The sequence below is a fragment of the Macrotis lagotis genome, chromosome X, assembly GCF_037893015.1.
Source record: "Macrotis lagotis isolate mMagLag1 chromosome X, bilby.v1.9.chrom.fasta, whole genome shotgun sequence".
Lineage (NCBI taxonomy): Eukaryota > Metazoa > Chordata > Mammalia > Peramelemorphia > Peramelidae > Macrotis > Macrotis lagotis.
In genome coordinates, this window is record NC_133666.1 from 214,383,735 (window position 1) to 214,399,347 (window position 15,613).

The window sequence follows — 15,613 nt, forward strand, 5'->3', positions numbered from 1 at the left end:
GATGCTTCCTCTTGTACTGTTCACTGATGTGTGATGAGTGAGCCTGAGAGATATCCTTTCCTCACTGTGAGCTGGTTGTCCCTGTCTCAGAGAAGATAGGGGTTAGTGATTTCTGTCAGGGATAGTTCTTGCTCTTCAGGATTTTATTTTAGACATTGCCTCCCTTCTTGATTCCTGAGAGTTCTAGTAATTAGAACTAGGTTCCCCTGTTAAAACTTAGAATCAACATTTTCTGAGTCAAGATGACCTGGCATATTTACCCCCCCCCCTTTTTTTTTCTTCCCTCCCCTCCCCACAACCACACACATCTCACCTGACAGAATGGTGAATCCAGATGACAAAGTTAGCCACAATTTAAGGATTTTTTTTAACTGCAATTTCTCCTTCCTGATTCTCTTTGTTTAGTGATTGGTATTTGTCATTAGAAGGAAGCAGGCAATTTTAGATCAGGAAGGGGATTCTTCTGGTAATGAGAGAGGCATAGCTTACAACTTCTGTAGTTTTTAACCTGTTTTCCTTAATGTCTTCATGCAACTTATCTTTTTTATCCCCTTTAAATGCACCATTGTCTGTTTTATTCCCTCTCAGTCACTTTTTATTCTATATTCATTTTATTTGGGATTTGAATTTGGTTGCGTTATGAACCCTTAAACTTTTAATTTGTTTTTTTTTTAATTCTTTTTAAATTGATGTTTATTTTAGATTTTAGATTTTTATTCTTTTTTTGCTAGGCAGTGGGGTTAAGTGGCTTGCCCAAGGCCACACAGCTAGGTCATTATGAAGTGTCTGAGGTCGGATTTGAACTTGGAACCTCCTGCCTCCAGGGCCGGTGCTCTATGCACTGCACCACCTGCCACCCCCTAAATTGATGTTTAGTAATTAAGATTTTTCCAGTTTTTTATTTTTAATAATATTGAACACTTATAGTTCCCTTTCATTTCCTTTTTCTGAAATTTGTTCGTATATATATTCAACCAATTCAGGATCTTTAATTAAGCATATTGTTTATAAGCATTCTTATTCTTTGTAAATATGCAGAATGATTATAAAATTGAACTATAAGTTGTTATTTTATTTCCCTCATTTTCTCTTTCTACCGTACATATTTTTCTACTGTTATTTTGTCTGAATTTTTGTGAAGTACAGAGTGTTTAGTAGAAAATTTTTGGTGTTGGTTTTGAATGATCAGTCTAAAGTAAATAGTTTTACAAAGTACTTGCCAGGCACTATAATAAAAGCATTGGTGATACTGAGACAAAAATGAATCCTTTCCCTGAAGGTTATTTCCTTTTTTCTGGAAGAAACAACATATATGAATTTACACATATTTCTATATATGTAAGCGTATTTGTACATGTATAGGTATATGTACATGTATAAATGCATATAAAATATAGTAATTTGAGAGTGGTATTGACATGGGGAATGGGGGGGTGTTAGGATAGCTCATAGGTAGAAGGTAACCTTTGAAAGAAGTTATAGAACTTAAGTAGAGCAGATGAGTGTATTCCCAGCATAGGAAACAAGTTTTGCAAGCACAAAGATAGGAGATAGATTATTGTGTATGAGGAACAGAAAGAAAATCATTTTAACTATACAGTAGAATGCGCAAAGGGAAATAATAAAGTTAAGACATGTAGATAGGATTGAACAAGGCTTTGGAGGGCTTTAAATATCTAACAGAAATGTTTCTTTGATCCTGTAGATCAGTGATGTCAAATTCAAATACAAAAAAAGGATCCCTCTGGGACTCTCATAGATTTAGAAAAACACAAATGAACATTATCTATGTTGAAATGTGTTTTTGTTTCTTTTGTGCAACATTTCCTAATTCTATTTTAATCTGGTTCTGACTGAACTATGGAGTTTTGAGCAGGTCAAGGTTTGCCACCTCTCTTCTAGACAAGAGGAAGTCAGGGGAATTTGCTGGATATGGGGTTGATATGATAATGTCTTGAGTCTTTTACTTTCACATCTATGCAGAGTATGCACTGGAGAGGCAACATTTTATTTTTTATAGAAAAATACTCACATTTTGTGATAATAATTATTGCTAGTAAAGATTTGAAAACCATTGCATTTTGACAATTAACCTTTCCTAACCTTTTCAAATTATCTTTTCAAAGGAAGAAACCTTTTGGTATCTAGATGGTATGGTGACTAGGACAGTTCATATTGGAACTCTGACCTTTACCACTTGTGTGACCCTGGGAAAATTACTTAACTTCCGTCTACTTCAATTTCCTCAATTGTAACATGAGAAAAGTAGTAACAACTCCCTCCCACAATTGTTGTGAAGATCAAATGAGAATATTTTTAAAGTACTTAGCAGGACTCCTGGCACATAGTGGGCACTATTTCTTTCCTTTCTTCCTAGAAATTCAACCAAATAAAAAATGCTCCAAATCACTCAAATTTGGAGAAATGCAAATTAATGTAACTCAGAGGTTCTACTTCACACCTGTTGACAAACAAGATGAAAATGATAGATGTTGGCAGGTTGGTCAGACCTTGGATTGTTGATGCATTCCATTGATGCTGAAGATGGAATTTGGTTCAGCCATTCTGGAAAGCAATAAAATCACTACTAAGCCTATAATACTACAAGTTTCATTTAAAAAGCAAAAAAAGAGGAACAAGAGGAAAAGGATCCTTGTATTTTAAAAATAGTTATAGCAATGAGCTAGAAATAAGAGGGCTGGTCATCATATTGGAAATGGGAGAATATGATAATTAAATGGTAGGGAAAGTTACTGCAGTGATTAAAGGCATGATTTCAGAAAAACCTGGGAAGATTTGTATAAATTGATGTAGTGTTAAGTGAATAGAACTAGAACAGTTTAATAATAGTTGAAAGATGTAAGAATTCTGATCAATACAATGATCAATTAGAGGACTAATGATAAATTGTACTACTCCCCTTCCTTTGCTCCCTCCCTCCATCCTTCACTACTCACCTATCTTTTCCCAAATTCAGATAGAGTGAAAATATTGAAACATTTATGCACAAAATAAAATATAAAGAAGACCAGAAAGAATCTCAGCTAAGCAGTATAACCTTCAAAATTACATTTTGAAATGATTGTATATTTTAAAAGAAAAGCAAACTGTATGCAATGAAGATTTAGTTTCATAAATCTTGAATTCAAAATGAAAAATAATTTTAAAAAATAACCTCTATTCCCTAACATATTTGAAAACTATTAGATGTAAACAAGATAGGAAAGAACCATAAAATAACGTGGTCTATGAAGTAAACTTTTGACAGTAAACTCATTTTCATAAATTAATCATAGATTACTAATTACTGGAACTCAAATTAATGACTTTACCATTATTTTCCCTCCATAAGGATTCTTTTAATGCTTTTATAACTGTGATGTTAAGCTGTCATGCACAGTTGGGAAATAATTATACTTCTTTCTGTTGCCATTTAATATTTTCCAGAGGTCAACATTTTAAAAAAAATTATTTCCTTTCTTTGCTTTGCTATGGTTAACTCTAGTTCTGAGAGGGTTAAAATGAGATCTCCCACTATAGTTTAATTTTATTATTTTATTTCTTCTTGTAACTCATTTTACTTTTCCTTTAAGAATTTGGATGCTATATCACTTGGTTCATATATTTTCAATATTGATGATAATTATCCATAGTACATTTTAGCAATATAATTTCCCTGTTTTATCTCCTGGGGGGAGGGACTTTATCTGAGATCATATTTGCTACCCCCTGCCCTTTTTTACTTCAGCTGAAGCATAGTAGATTCTGCTCCAGCCTTTTATTTTAATTCTGTGTATCTTCTATTTCAAGAGTGTTTCTTGTAAACAACATATTATTGGAATCTGATTTCTAATCCATTCTGCTCTCCTCTTCTGTTTTTATGGGTGAGTTCTTCCCATTCCTATTCACAGTTATGATTGCTAACTGTACATTATTTCCCTTCAACCTATAATCATACTTAACTTTCCCCCCCTGTCCCATCCTCAAGAATCTCTTCTGTTCCTGATCACCTCTTCCTTAATCTGCCTTCCCTTTTATTCTGCCTGCCTCTCCCCCTTAGCTCTTTCTCTTAACCATATGCCCTCCTATGGTGAATTTCTGGACCTAAGTTAAGAATATTTGAGAATCCCTCTCTCTTTGATGAGATAAGAGTGAGGTTTAAGTATTTATGCGAACTTCCATTGTATAAATTTTTCCTGCATGATCAGTTTATGTGAGGTGATTTTCCCTTTTCTTCCTCTCCCACTCCCAGTACATCCCTCTTTCTCATTCTTCATTCTTCTTTTGAAATTGTAATAGAGGGGCTGCTGGCTAGGTGGCTTAGTGGATGGATAAAGTACTGACCTTGAAGTCAGGAGTACCTGGGTTCAAATCTGGTCTCAGGCACTTAATAATTACCTGGCTGTGTGGCCTTGGGCAAGCCACTTAACCCCATTTGCCTTGCCAAAAACCTAAAAAAAAAAAAAGAACCTAGTTCTAACATCAGGTTTAAAGTCAGGAAATAGACTAAAAGAATGAACAAACAAAACATCAGACTATCAGAAATTATAATGGTGAGATGAATGCTCAAGTCACATACCCAGAAGAAAAGAATTCCGAAGTACTTTAAAAGAAAAACCTCAAAAATAAAATGAATACTAGGCATACCTTCCTGGAATGAGAATTTCTGGAAGAGATTAAACAAATGTTTTTTAAACGTTTCAATGGTTTTATAAATGAAATGAGAACTCTGGTGGAAAGAAAAAGGAAAAGAAGAGAAAAAGAAAAAAGAAAAAAAAAGGAAAAGAGAGCCTAAGACAAAAGGTATAACATCTTGCCAAAGTAATAAACTCCCTGAAAATTAGAGTTGCCCAAGTAGAAACTAATGACTCCCTGGAGTCAGGAGTACCTGGGTTCAAATCCGGTCTCAGACACTTAATAATTACCTACCTGTGTGGCCTTGGGCAAGCCACTTAACCCCCATTTGCCTTGCAAAAACCTAAAAAAAAAAGAAAGAAACTAATGACTCCATTGGTCAACAAGAAATATTAAAATATCAAGTCAAAAGGCCTAAACAAAGTAAAAAATTTAAAGTATCTCACAGCAAAAGGAGCTAGAAACCAGGTTAAGAATATTTGAACTGATGATATACTTCATAACATAGATCACCCACCCCTACTCTACCTCCCCAAAAGAGAATCTAGATCTGATATTTCAAGAGAATTTAAAGGGAAACTACCTAACTCTCTTAGCCCAAAGAGCAAAGTGGTAATTGAAAGGATTCAGCAGTCATATCACCCAGTATGAAAACTCTCAGAAACATTATAGACAGAATTGCTGTATGACATCAGAGAGAAAGAATTCAAGTACTGAGGAACCAGTTAGAAGTATATACAATTAAACAGCCACCAGTCTAAAAACCAAGTCAGTCAGTCAACTTTCATTAAGTCACTGTTATGTTTCAGCTACTGGGGGATGGGGAGGAAGGGGGCAGAGATACAAAAATGGAATAAGAAAAATAGTCTGCCCTCTAGGAGTTTACAATCTAATGAGGGGGAAACAACACACAAAAGGAAGTTGAAAAAAAGAGGGGAGGGAAAGTATTAATGAATAAATAAGGCCTTGCTGAAGAAGTTCAGAGTAGTACAGCTAGGTGAGAAATGAAGAGATGGTTGACCTGAGGGAGTCCTCCTTAAGTGGAGGTTTTTGGAGGAGTTCTTACTCCTTCATTCAGAATGATCCTGGGCAGAGAGTCCTGATGAGATATGAGTACTAAGACTTGATCTTTCAGAATGTTTGGACATGATAAAACTCCAGCAAAGCACAATATTGTGGGAAAATAAGAGTATACAACTTGGAATACTATATTCCTGAAGGCAAAGCATATATAGTCTTATAAAAAAGAATAACTTTATGTAACAAAACCAAGTATGATACTAAAGGGGGGGGAAGTGGACCATTAATGACAATAAAAGATTTTCCAAGTTTGAAAACTGAACAGTAATAAATTAGCAAGGATTAATTAGTTATATTCAAATATGGAGAGATAATAAATTATCTCCTTTGAATCCTATCATCATGGGTAATAAAGGGAGTCTAAATAGAATATTAGGAATGATTCTTTTATATCTTGATTATCTTAAAAGAAGAATGGAAAGGGAAGAGAAAAACACTTAAGTTGTTAAGGGAAAGGATGCTCAATAAAATTATCTTGCTCAGCATGGAGGGGTGGAGCAACTGACACTTGAATCTTAGGTTCATCTGAACTTAGCAGAGATATTCATTCACCAGGGAAATAGGAGGGAATGAAGAGAAGAAGGATATATTAAGAAAGTCTTAATCACAAGCCAAACAAAGTCTTAAGGTTATACAAAAATATTTTAGCTCTTTTTGAGGTTGCAAAGAAGGTGCCCATAAGTTGGGAAATTTATGAACAAGTTACAATATATAAATGTTATGAAGTAATTATTTTGTTTTAAGAAATGATGGAGGAGATGTTTCAGGGAAACTTAGGAAGAGTTTTATAAACTGATGTAGAATGAAGTAAACAGAACAGGAGAATAAGTTGTACCATGAAAACAATATGGTTAAAAAATACCTAGGGCAGCTCAGTAGAGTGAATGCTGGACTAGAGTCAGAAAGACTCTTCTTCCTCAGTTCAATATGGGCTCATACTTTTCTAGCTCTGTAACCCTGGACAAGTCACTTAACCTTGTTTGCCTCTGCAATGTCAACTGAAACAACTGAGTAACAATATCAACAGACATTACTTTTAAAAAGTTAGGAACTTTTTGCCAGTATAATGACCAGCCATGTTTTCAGAGGACTATTAAGGAAAAAACATGCTGCCCAGCTCATAGAGAGATGAACAACTCAGAGTATAGAATAGTAGATATCAATTTTTTTGGATGAGAAATGCAGAAATTTGTTTTACATGACTATGCACTTCTGTAATGGGGATTCTTGTTTTTCTTGTGTTCTCAATTTGACAGGTAGTAGAAGAATGATGCAATGGGATGAGAAGGAAAATTTTTGCTGATTGAAAAAATTTACTAAATTTTTTAAAATCACAAATTTAGTTTACAATTTTAAATTATAGTTTTAAGTACAAAATTGATTCCACTCTTAGATATACTATCATGGAATGACTGTTTCCTGGGTCCTTTTGTCTATATTATATAATGAAATCCTGCCAGGTTATAGTGAGCAAGAAAGGCTCAGTAGTATGAACCTGGTAATAGAATATGTTTTGTTATCTAATCACCAGCCTTCTTGGGTTAAAAGATGATCCTTATCAGCATGACAAATTTTTTGTCTTACCAATTTTGAAACATTGACCACCAATTTGTAGTATGATTAGAAGGTGACATAATAGATTGTTGAAATATTAGCATTGTTATTAGGATATTTTAGTTTTTTCCAAGTTGTCAGTAGTAGATGACCAAACTGCTATCCTGAGCAAATTACTTTATTATTTTGCATCCAATTCCCCAATCTGTAGCATAAGAATAATCCTTTGTGAAATGAGATGTGGTGCTGTAGGAAATGTTTGTTCAACAATTATCATTTCAAGAAAGATCCAATTGTGTTCCTGGTGAATCATTTAAAATTAATAAAAACTATTTAATTTAAAATTACAGCCAGTCGGACGATGATTCTGGATCAGCCTCTGGTTCTGGTTCTGGATCAAGCTCTGGAAGCAGTAGTGATGGGAGCAGCAGTCAATCAGGCAGCAGTGATTCTGACTCCGGGTCTGACTCAGCCAGTCACTCAGATTCTGAGTCAGATACTTCTAGAGAAAAGAAAGTACAATCAAAACCACCAAAAGTTGATAGCTCTGAGGTAAAAAACAAAATATAATCTATGTGTCTTACATTATTGCATTTTTGTCCTTGGTTCACTTTAGACTTTTTTTTTTAATGATTCTTTTGCTATTAAAAATATGCAAAATTTTAAAAATACATTGCAATTAACCCTTCTTTCCCCAAATATTTTGTCTATGTATTTAAAAATTATGTTTGACAGCAAAAAATGGCAGTTGGCTAAAATGAAACACCTTAGTCCTTGCATTGTAAATATGGGGACACAGGTATTGCATATTTCAGATATGACACATAATTGTTCCTTTTCCTCTGAAACTATTTATTAATTAATTCTTAATGAATAAGGGCTAGAAAGCATTGTGTAAGTTCATCTCATCTATCAACCTCAAAAGTTTTTCTTTTTCTATATTTAGATTCATTAAATAATCAATAGCAGGAAAAATCTAAGCAAATTCAGTTTCTCTTGAGATACTTGATATAATTTTTATAATCAAAAAAGCTGACATTAAAATGTTTGGATGTTTCATTTTAAATAGTATTATATTGGTTTGTAAAACTATCAGTTTTTTATACATAATTTTTATTTGTAATAATTTTTTTGAAAGTTGACATATTGTCGTCAGTATTTTTACTACTAAAATTATATCTTCAGTTATAGTGCAGTTTGATAAACTGTCCTGTACCTATTATGTTCACGTTTTGACTTAGTCTAAGTATTTAGAACGATGAATTCTATGAGAGAAAATGTACTTATTCCTCTGCTTTTTATATAATTTAAATATTAATTATGCAAACTTTTTATACTTTGCTATTTAATATTTTTCTCTCTTTAGTTTTGGAAATCAAATCCTAGTATTCTGGCTGTCCAAAGATCTGCAATGCTTAGAAAGCAACAGCAGCAACAACAGCAACAAACTTCCTCCAATAGTGGATCAGAAGAGGTGAACTTTCATAAGATAATATTTTATAGTTTTATATGGTATTTTATAGTATATATTTAGAAAATATAGTGTGTATTTTATAGTACATATATATTTAGAAAGACTAGTTGGAGAAATAATTGCACTTTAAAAAGGTATTGGTCATATGTTTCCTTTAGTATACATTTATATATTCTTTTGGATTTAAATTCAAGGTGTCTAAACCATGATTTACAGAACACATTTGGCTAATCTTGGTTGATGATGCTACCTTCTGGACCTTGACTACATTTGAAAAATGGAATGAACATTTTTGGAAACTTGATTTCTTCATTAAATTCTTAACCCATTTTTTGAGACATCTTATTGCTATTAAAAGAATACCATATTTGGAATTTGAGGGCAGGGGGCCTGGTTTGAATTCCAGCTGTGCCACTTAAACCTGTATGACTGACTTATGGCAAAATCATTTGACCCCACTGAACCTCAGTTTTCTCATTTATGAAATGAAGAAGCTGGTTTAGATGAATCTCTTAAAATCCCTTCAGTTTTAAATCACTGATACTGTGATCAAGTATAATATATTAAATTTAAGTAATTAAAAAGAATAGACACTAGCAAAACCATACAAAGTTTTAAGATCTAGCCTATATGCTACTTTCTTACATAAAGGTTATATGGTTGCTAGCACATTTACAATTCATTTCATTTGTAAAATTGAATTGACTAGGACTTAACATGTTTAAGCTAACAATTCTATTAACTATGACTTAACGTGTATTTAAGTTATCAGTTCTCTTCTTTCATTTGGGAATTTATAAGGAAGTGGAATTCCAGGTATCACAATATCACAATAATTATTTCAGAAAATTTAGATAAGCTTTTTTTTAGGGTTTTTTTTTTTTTTTTGCAAGGCAAATGGGGTTAAAGTGGCTTGCCCAAGGCCACATGGCTAGGTAATTATTAAGTGTCTGAGACTGGATTTGAACCCAGGTACTTCTGACTCCAGGGCTGGTGCTTTATCCACTGCGCCACCTAGCCGCTCCTAGATAAGCTTTTAAACCACAAACTTCTACTCTAAAGTAGGATAGAAAAAACAAAATAATTCTTGCAAATCAGTTTAATTTTCATCTTTAAAACTAGTAGTACACCTATATATTTCTTGAAAATTATACTTTTTGATAACTCATTTGTATTTCATTTGAAAAATTTTGTATTTCTCATTCCAAATTCTTATCTTAGTTTTATTAAACAAGTTAATAATATCAATTAATTTTTAGAAAATTAATATAATTGAAATCCAAAGATGGCATAAGAATGCTTGTTTTCTGTTTATCTCTTCTGGAATTAAATGTTCAATTTTAAAAGAATTACTTTAAACCACCCTGCTTCCCTCAAAATGCCTACAAATTTTTATATGTAATATACACATGCATTTAAACATACATATTATCACCTATTTTGGTTTTTATTAGACCCATCAGTTTTTAATTTACTGTGATTCTCTAAACAATTTGCTAAATTAAAAATCTGACAGACAGAACTGAGCTAATATCTTTTAGAAATTCTTTTTATGACTGGATTAGAGAGAGAAATCATTTAAAAGATCTGAATTGCTGAAGACCATATTTTTATGTTTAAGTATTTTTCCCATCATGGATAACTGATAGTTTAAAATTCATTTTAGCTCAGAAGAGAGATAAGACAGAGATGCAGCTACCAATTATTAAAATATTTAATTTATCTTTAAAGACTTTTGTGAAGATTTTTGGTAGTATATACAGTTAGGGAACTCTTGATGGGGGAAGAAAAAGTAGTGTGTTAGAATTTCATGAACATTTTACACATATTATCACTCAGGACTTAGTATATGACAATAAGTTAAACTTTAATTTAGAAATCTCATCTCTTTTAAAATTTCTACCATTAAGTACTTAGAATTACCATTGAAATGAAACCTCATGATACTAGTTTTCATTGTAATATATTTTTCTCTTTGTAGGATTCCTCTAGCAGTGAAGATTCTGAAGATGAGTCATCCAGTGAGGTCAAGAGGAAAAAACATAAAGAGTAGGATGTCTTTTTAATCAACATAACTTTATTTAACTTTACACCTAGCAAATGCTAGTAGTAATGAGGGGAGGGTGTGTGTCTGGGTGTGTGGGTGTGTCTGTGTGTCTGTGTGACAAATAGCTTTAGATTCATATTGATAGTTATTACTTTAAATAGTTCTTATTTTTTTCTCTACTGCCTCTGAGGGTTTCTGCAGCTCTCTCCATTTCATTGCACACATTCCTTCCTCATTAATAAAAGTTATACATTAATTTTTTTTGCCATACTATCCCAGGAATCTTAACAGCTAGAGGGAAAGAAGTGTTATTTGGATGACATGAAGGTTTATTCCTTTATGTTCATCTGTTTAGATAACTAACTTACTGATCTCCTGACCCCTTCAGAACTTCCTCCCAACCTTATGTGAGTGTCTACCTACAGTTTAAGAAACCTTACTTAACACTGATGATAATATAATGGAAATTTATTTATATTGAATAACAAAATTGGAAGAAACCAATGGGACCTCCTAATATAATTCTTATATATGAATAAGAATCAGGAAGTTTTCCTCAAATCTTTGCTTGAGGACTTTCAGTGAAGAGGCTTCTACTTCTTATGAAGGGGTGACCCTTTTATCTTTAGCTAGTTTTATACATAAGCATGCCTTTCCTTGTATCAAACCTAATTTAGAACTTTTATCTTTTGTTCCTGATTTTGACCTCTGGGGAAAAGCATAGCAATTCTAATCTTAAGAAATCTAACAAAGTTATCTTTAAGTATCTGAGGACTTTCATGTACATCACTGCACCACATTACCTTACAAAGGTGATAAGGCCTTGTCAAGTCATTAAGGTCATGATTGCTCAACTTATCTGTGGAGGAAATAGAACTATATTGTAGCTTTAGCCTTTTGACTAAAAGGACCTTGGTGGATATTTAAATAGTCTTTGAGGTATAATGATGTGCTTATTTTAAGTTGTCCCACTAAGACTGCATTATGTTTTCCTTAGCTGCTAACTTTTCCTTAAAAAGCAAGAAGCTCTAGAATAGTTAGATGACTTGTGGCATAGAATATTTCTGAAGCATTTAGTTTTGATAGTCTGCCATATATGACCATATTCACTCTTTTCTGTAGCTCTTCCTTTTCTTTTTTTTACTTTTTTTTTCCTTATAAAACACACTTTTGACCTATCGGTGGAAAATAGTAATATCAGTGATTCTTGTTTTTGTTACTTCATTATATCCATGAATAGAGAGCTTGACTGATTTTTGTTCTAAAATTAGGATACTCATGACTAGAGAACTGGCCTTTTCTTACAGGGTCAAGTGGGTGACTTAAGTAGGTAAGAGTGCTGGACCTGGAATCAGTAAGATCTTACTTGGGTTCAATTACAGCCTCAGACATTTATAAAGGTGTGTGACACTAGGCACTTTATATCTTTGTTTACTTTAGTGTTCTCAGCTGTGAAATGGGGATGATTACCTACCACTCAGGGTTGTTGTGAGTTTCAACTGTGAAAATAGTATTCCATTTATTATCCTAAATGCTTATTCTTTTCCCTTCTCCTTTTCCCTTGCCTTCAAAAATATTGATAGTTTATTTTCTCACGAGAAACTATGCCCAACTTGTTATGAAAATGATTAGCGTTTATGTTTATTGTGGGACGCAATATAGCATGTTCTGTTCACAACTGTATATGAAGAGGCATATAATTTGATAATTTACTGATCATCGTACTTGAGGCTAAAAGAGAACTTTGGGGTTAGTTAAATTTTTAGATATACTGCTTTCTTAAGTTTCTTAATGGTTTACTTGAGAAAATAATATGAAGAGTAACTTATGGGAAATTGTTAGGGGAGAAAGTGAATAATTATTGACAAAGGATACCTTTTTTCTATGGTAACAAAAATTGAAGGTAGCATGTGCTGAATGCTGTCAGATCATTTCCAAGATACCTTGACATAACATTCACTTCCAGGGGAGATAATGCAGAGTTAAAAAGAAATTGTAAATTAAGGAATTTCCTAGAATTGAATAGAACCATCAGTGTCTTGACAGACATGCATCACTAATGTTTTTAAAGTAAATATATACTTTTATGTTTAGTAGAAATAGCTTTTACTCTAGCAGCATTAGCACATATTAACTTTATTTTATTTCTTGGGGGGCATATTAACTTTAAATCTAACTTATCATATCATTTATTAAAATGGCAATTCAGAGGAAACCCAAAATACTCAAATTCCAAATTAAATTTGAAAAATAAAAGACCCATAGTAATCTGTCATATATTTTGTTTGTAGTTAGGTAGTTCAAAATATGTCTTTAGTTAGAAATGCAGGATTTGCCTTATTCAGTATAAAATTCTTTGGGGAAATTCAGGAAAATGTCAATAGGAGCTTAGGTTATTTATATATAATATATATATTATACACATGCTCCTTGAGAAACAGAAATTAGGGGCAGTTTGGTGGCACAGTAGATAGAGCACTGGCCCTGGAATCAGGAATACCTGAGTTCAAATCTGACCTCAGACACTTAATAATTACCTAGCTGTGTGGCCTTGGGCAAGGCACTTAACCCCATTGCCTTGCAAAAACCAGAGAGAGAGAGAGAGAGAAACCAGGATTATATAATATCTGGTTTTATATCCCAAGAGACTTGAATAAAGTAGTATTTAAAAGATATTAAATTGCATAATTGCACAAAAAAGTTTTTGAATGGAAGTTCCAAATTCTAATTAAATTGGAAATAGTGGCATTTTATATACTATCCTAGATTTTTTTTATGCTTCATTCTTTAAAAAAAGGTTTCCTTTATTATAAGATTCTTAGAAATATAGAAACCATATTTAAGGCAAGCATAATTTATGTCAGATAGTAGCTTATATATGACCATTTAAAAATCTGAACACTAACACAAATTATTTCTTTAACATATGCAGTGAAGATTGGCAGATGTCAGGGTCAGGATCTCCTTCCCAGACAGGTTCAGATTCTGAATCAGAAGAAGAAAGAGAAAAAAGCAGTTGTGATGAAAGTGAATCTGACTATGAGCCAAAAAATAAAGTCAAAAGCAGGAAACCTCAAATCAGGTAAAAATCATTATTTTCTAATTTGATATGATATTAAAATCTTTACTTGTCAGAGATAGTAATTCCTCTGTACATAAGATATTTTTCTCTTAGCATTAAGCCTTTTGGGGGGAATTGTGGATCAGGAACTTTGATGTCATTGATATTGTGACCTCCTAGTGTGAAATCTCTTGAATGGATGCAAATTATCAACTTCTTTAATTACCTTAGTTACATGACCATATAGCAAGTGCATATCAGAGACAGAATTTGAACCCAAGTTTACTGACTCTGATGCTTGCCCTTGTTCCTCTTTGCCATGCTACCTTTTAACTAAAATACTGTCCTTCAAAACACCTGCATTTTATTTTGCATTTCATATAGAACTAAAGCAAAAAATGGAAAGAAGATCTCTGGACAGAAGAAGAGACAGATTGATTCATCTGAAGATGATGATGATGATGATGATGATGATGATGACGATGATTATGATAAAAGAGGTTCTCGTCGCCAGGCAACAGTTAATGTTAGTTATAAGGAAGATGAAGAAATGAAAACAGATTCAGATGATTTATTGGAGGTTTGTGGAGAAGATGTTCCCCAACCAGAAGAAGATGAATTTGAAACAATAGAAAGGTTTATGGACAGTAGGATTGGAAGAAAAGGAGGTATTTTTATTTATTTACTCAACTTGAGTACAGACCAAAGGAGGAACAATTTAAATCTTATTTTGTTGGATATAGTTTTACTCCAGTGAATATTTCACTATATTCTTCACATTCTGTAGTTGAAAGCATATCTTTATCTTCTTGTCCTTACCATTTTATGGTTTGCTATTTGCCTGAGAAAAGTACTTAAGTTAATATTGAGTATTCTCTATAAAAGAAAATACTATCATACTCTCTACCTCATATGTTGAGATTAATGAAAAATTTTAAAATACTGAAGTTATTTGAATTTCTTATAGTTTTGAAATGGTAATAGGAAGATAGTGATAAGCGTAATTTCTTTCACCTTGATTTTTCCAACATTTGGTTTATTGCCATTTTTTACTATGCAAATGTAAAATATCAGTATTATTAATTTTATCTTGAGATAAAGCTTTGAAACTTCTCGTTTGTTGAAATTACAAGAAAAGAAAATAGAGTTCAGATTCTTTGAAGCAAAACTCTAGAAATACTCTTTGATGTTTATAAATTAAGTTGAAAATTTTTTTAAAAAAATTTTGATTTATATTTAAGGCAATGGGGTTAAGTGACTTGGCCAAAGTCACATAGCTAGGCAATTATTGTCTGAGTTCAGATTTGAGCCCAGGTCCTCCTGACTCCAGAGCCAGTGCTCTATCCACTGCTCCACCTAGCTGGCCTCAAAAACTTTTTAAATTGTAATTTGAATTTTGTGAAATTTTGTAACTACATTTGAAGTGGCCTGAAAAATTGGAAGTCACTGAAAAGTCACATTCTTAGTTGATCCTTGGAAAATGGAACTTGATCCATACTTGTAAATTTCCATATTGTCCTGATGTATAGTATCTGTGCTACAAAAGTTTTAAAATTATTTAGATGTTTAGTTTATATGATTTGTTTTGGTTCCATTAATTTGTCCTTCTTGTTTATTTAACGACCATTTTAAAATAAGGAAGTAAATATTTTTTAAACAAAATCTTACAGAATTCTTAATTTGAATCCAAAACAGCGTTCTTAAGTTAGAAGAGGTTTTACTTAACCCTATGGTTGTTATATACTCATAAATACATATACTT

The 15,613-nt window shown here is 32.6% G+C and overlaps 1 protein-coding gene across 3 annotated transcripts in view; it reads left to right on the forward strand.

Annotated features, from left to right (window-relative positions):
* Window positions 1-15,613, forward strand: part of CHD1 (chromodomain helicase DNA binding protein 1) — a 123,357-nt gene that overhangs the window by 18,917 nt on the left and 88,827 nt on the right. For all 3 annotated transcript variants that reach the window (XM_074201502.1, XM_074201504.1, XM_074201503.1), the window contains exons 3-7: window positions 7,620-7,821; window positions 8,636-8,743; window positions 10,725-10,792; window positions 13,723-13,872; window positions 14,236-14,519. In XM_074201502.1, the coding sequence (XP_074057603.1) occupies window positions 7,620-7,821; window positions 8,636-8,743; window positions 10,725-10,792; window positions 13,723-13,872; window positions 14,236-14,519 (812 nt within the window). The remainder of the gene's footprint in view (window positions 1-7,619; window positions 7,822-8,635; window positions 8,744-10,724; window positions 10,793-13,722; window positions 13,873-14,235; window positions 14,520-15,613) is intronic.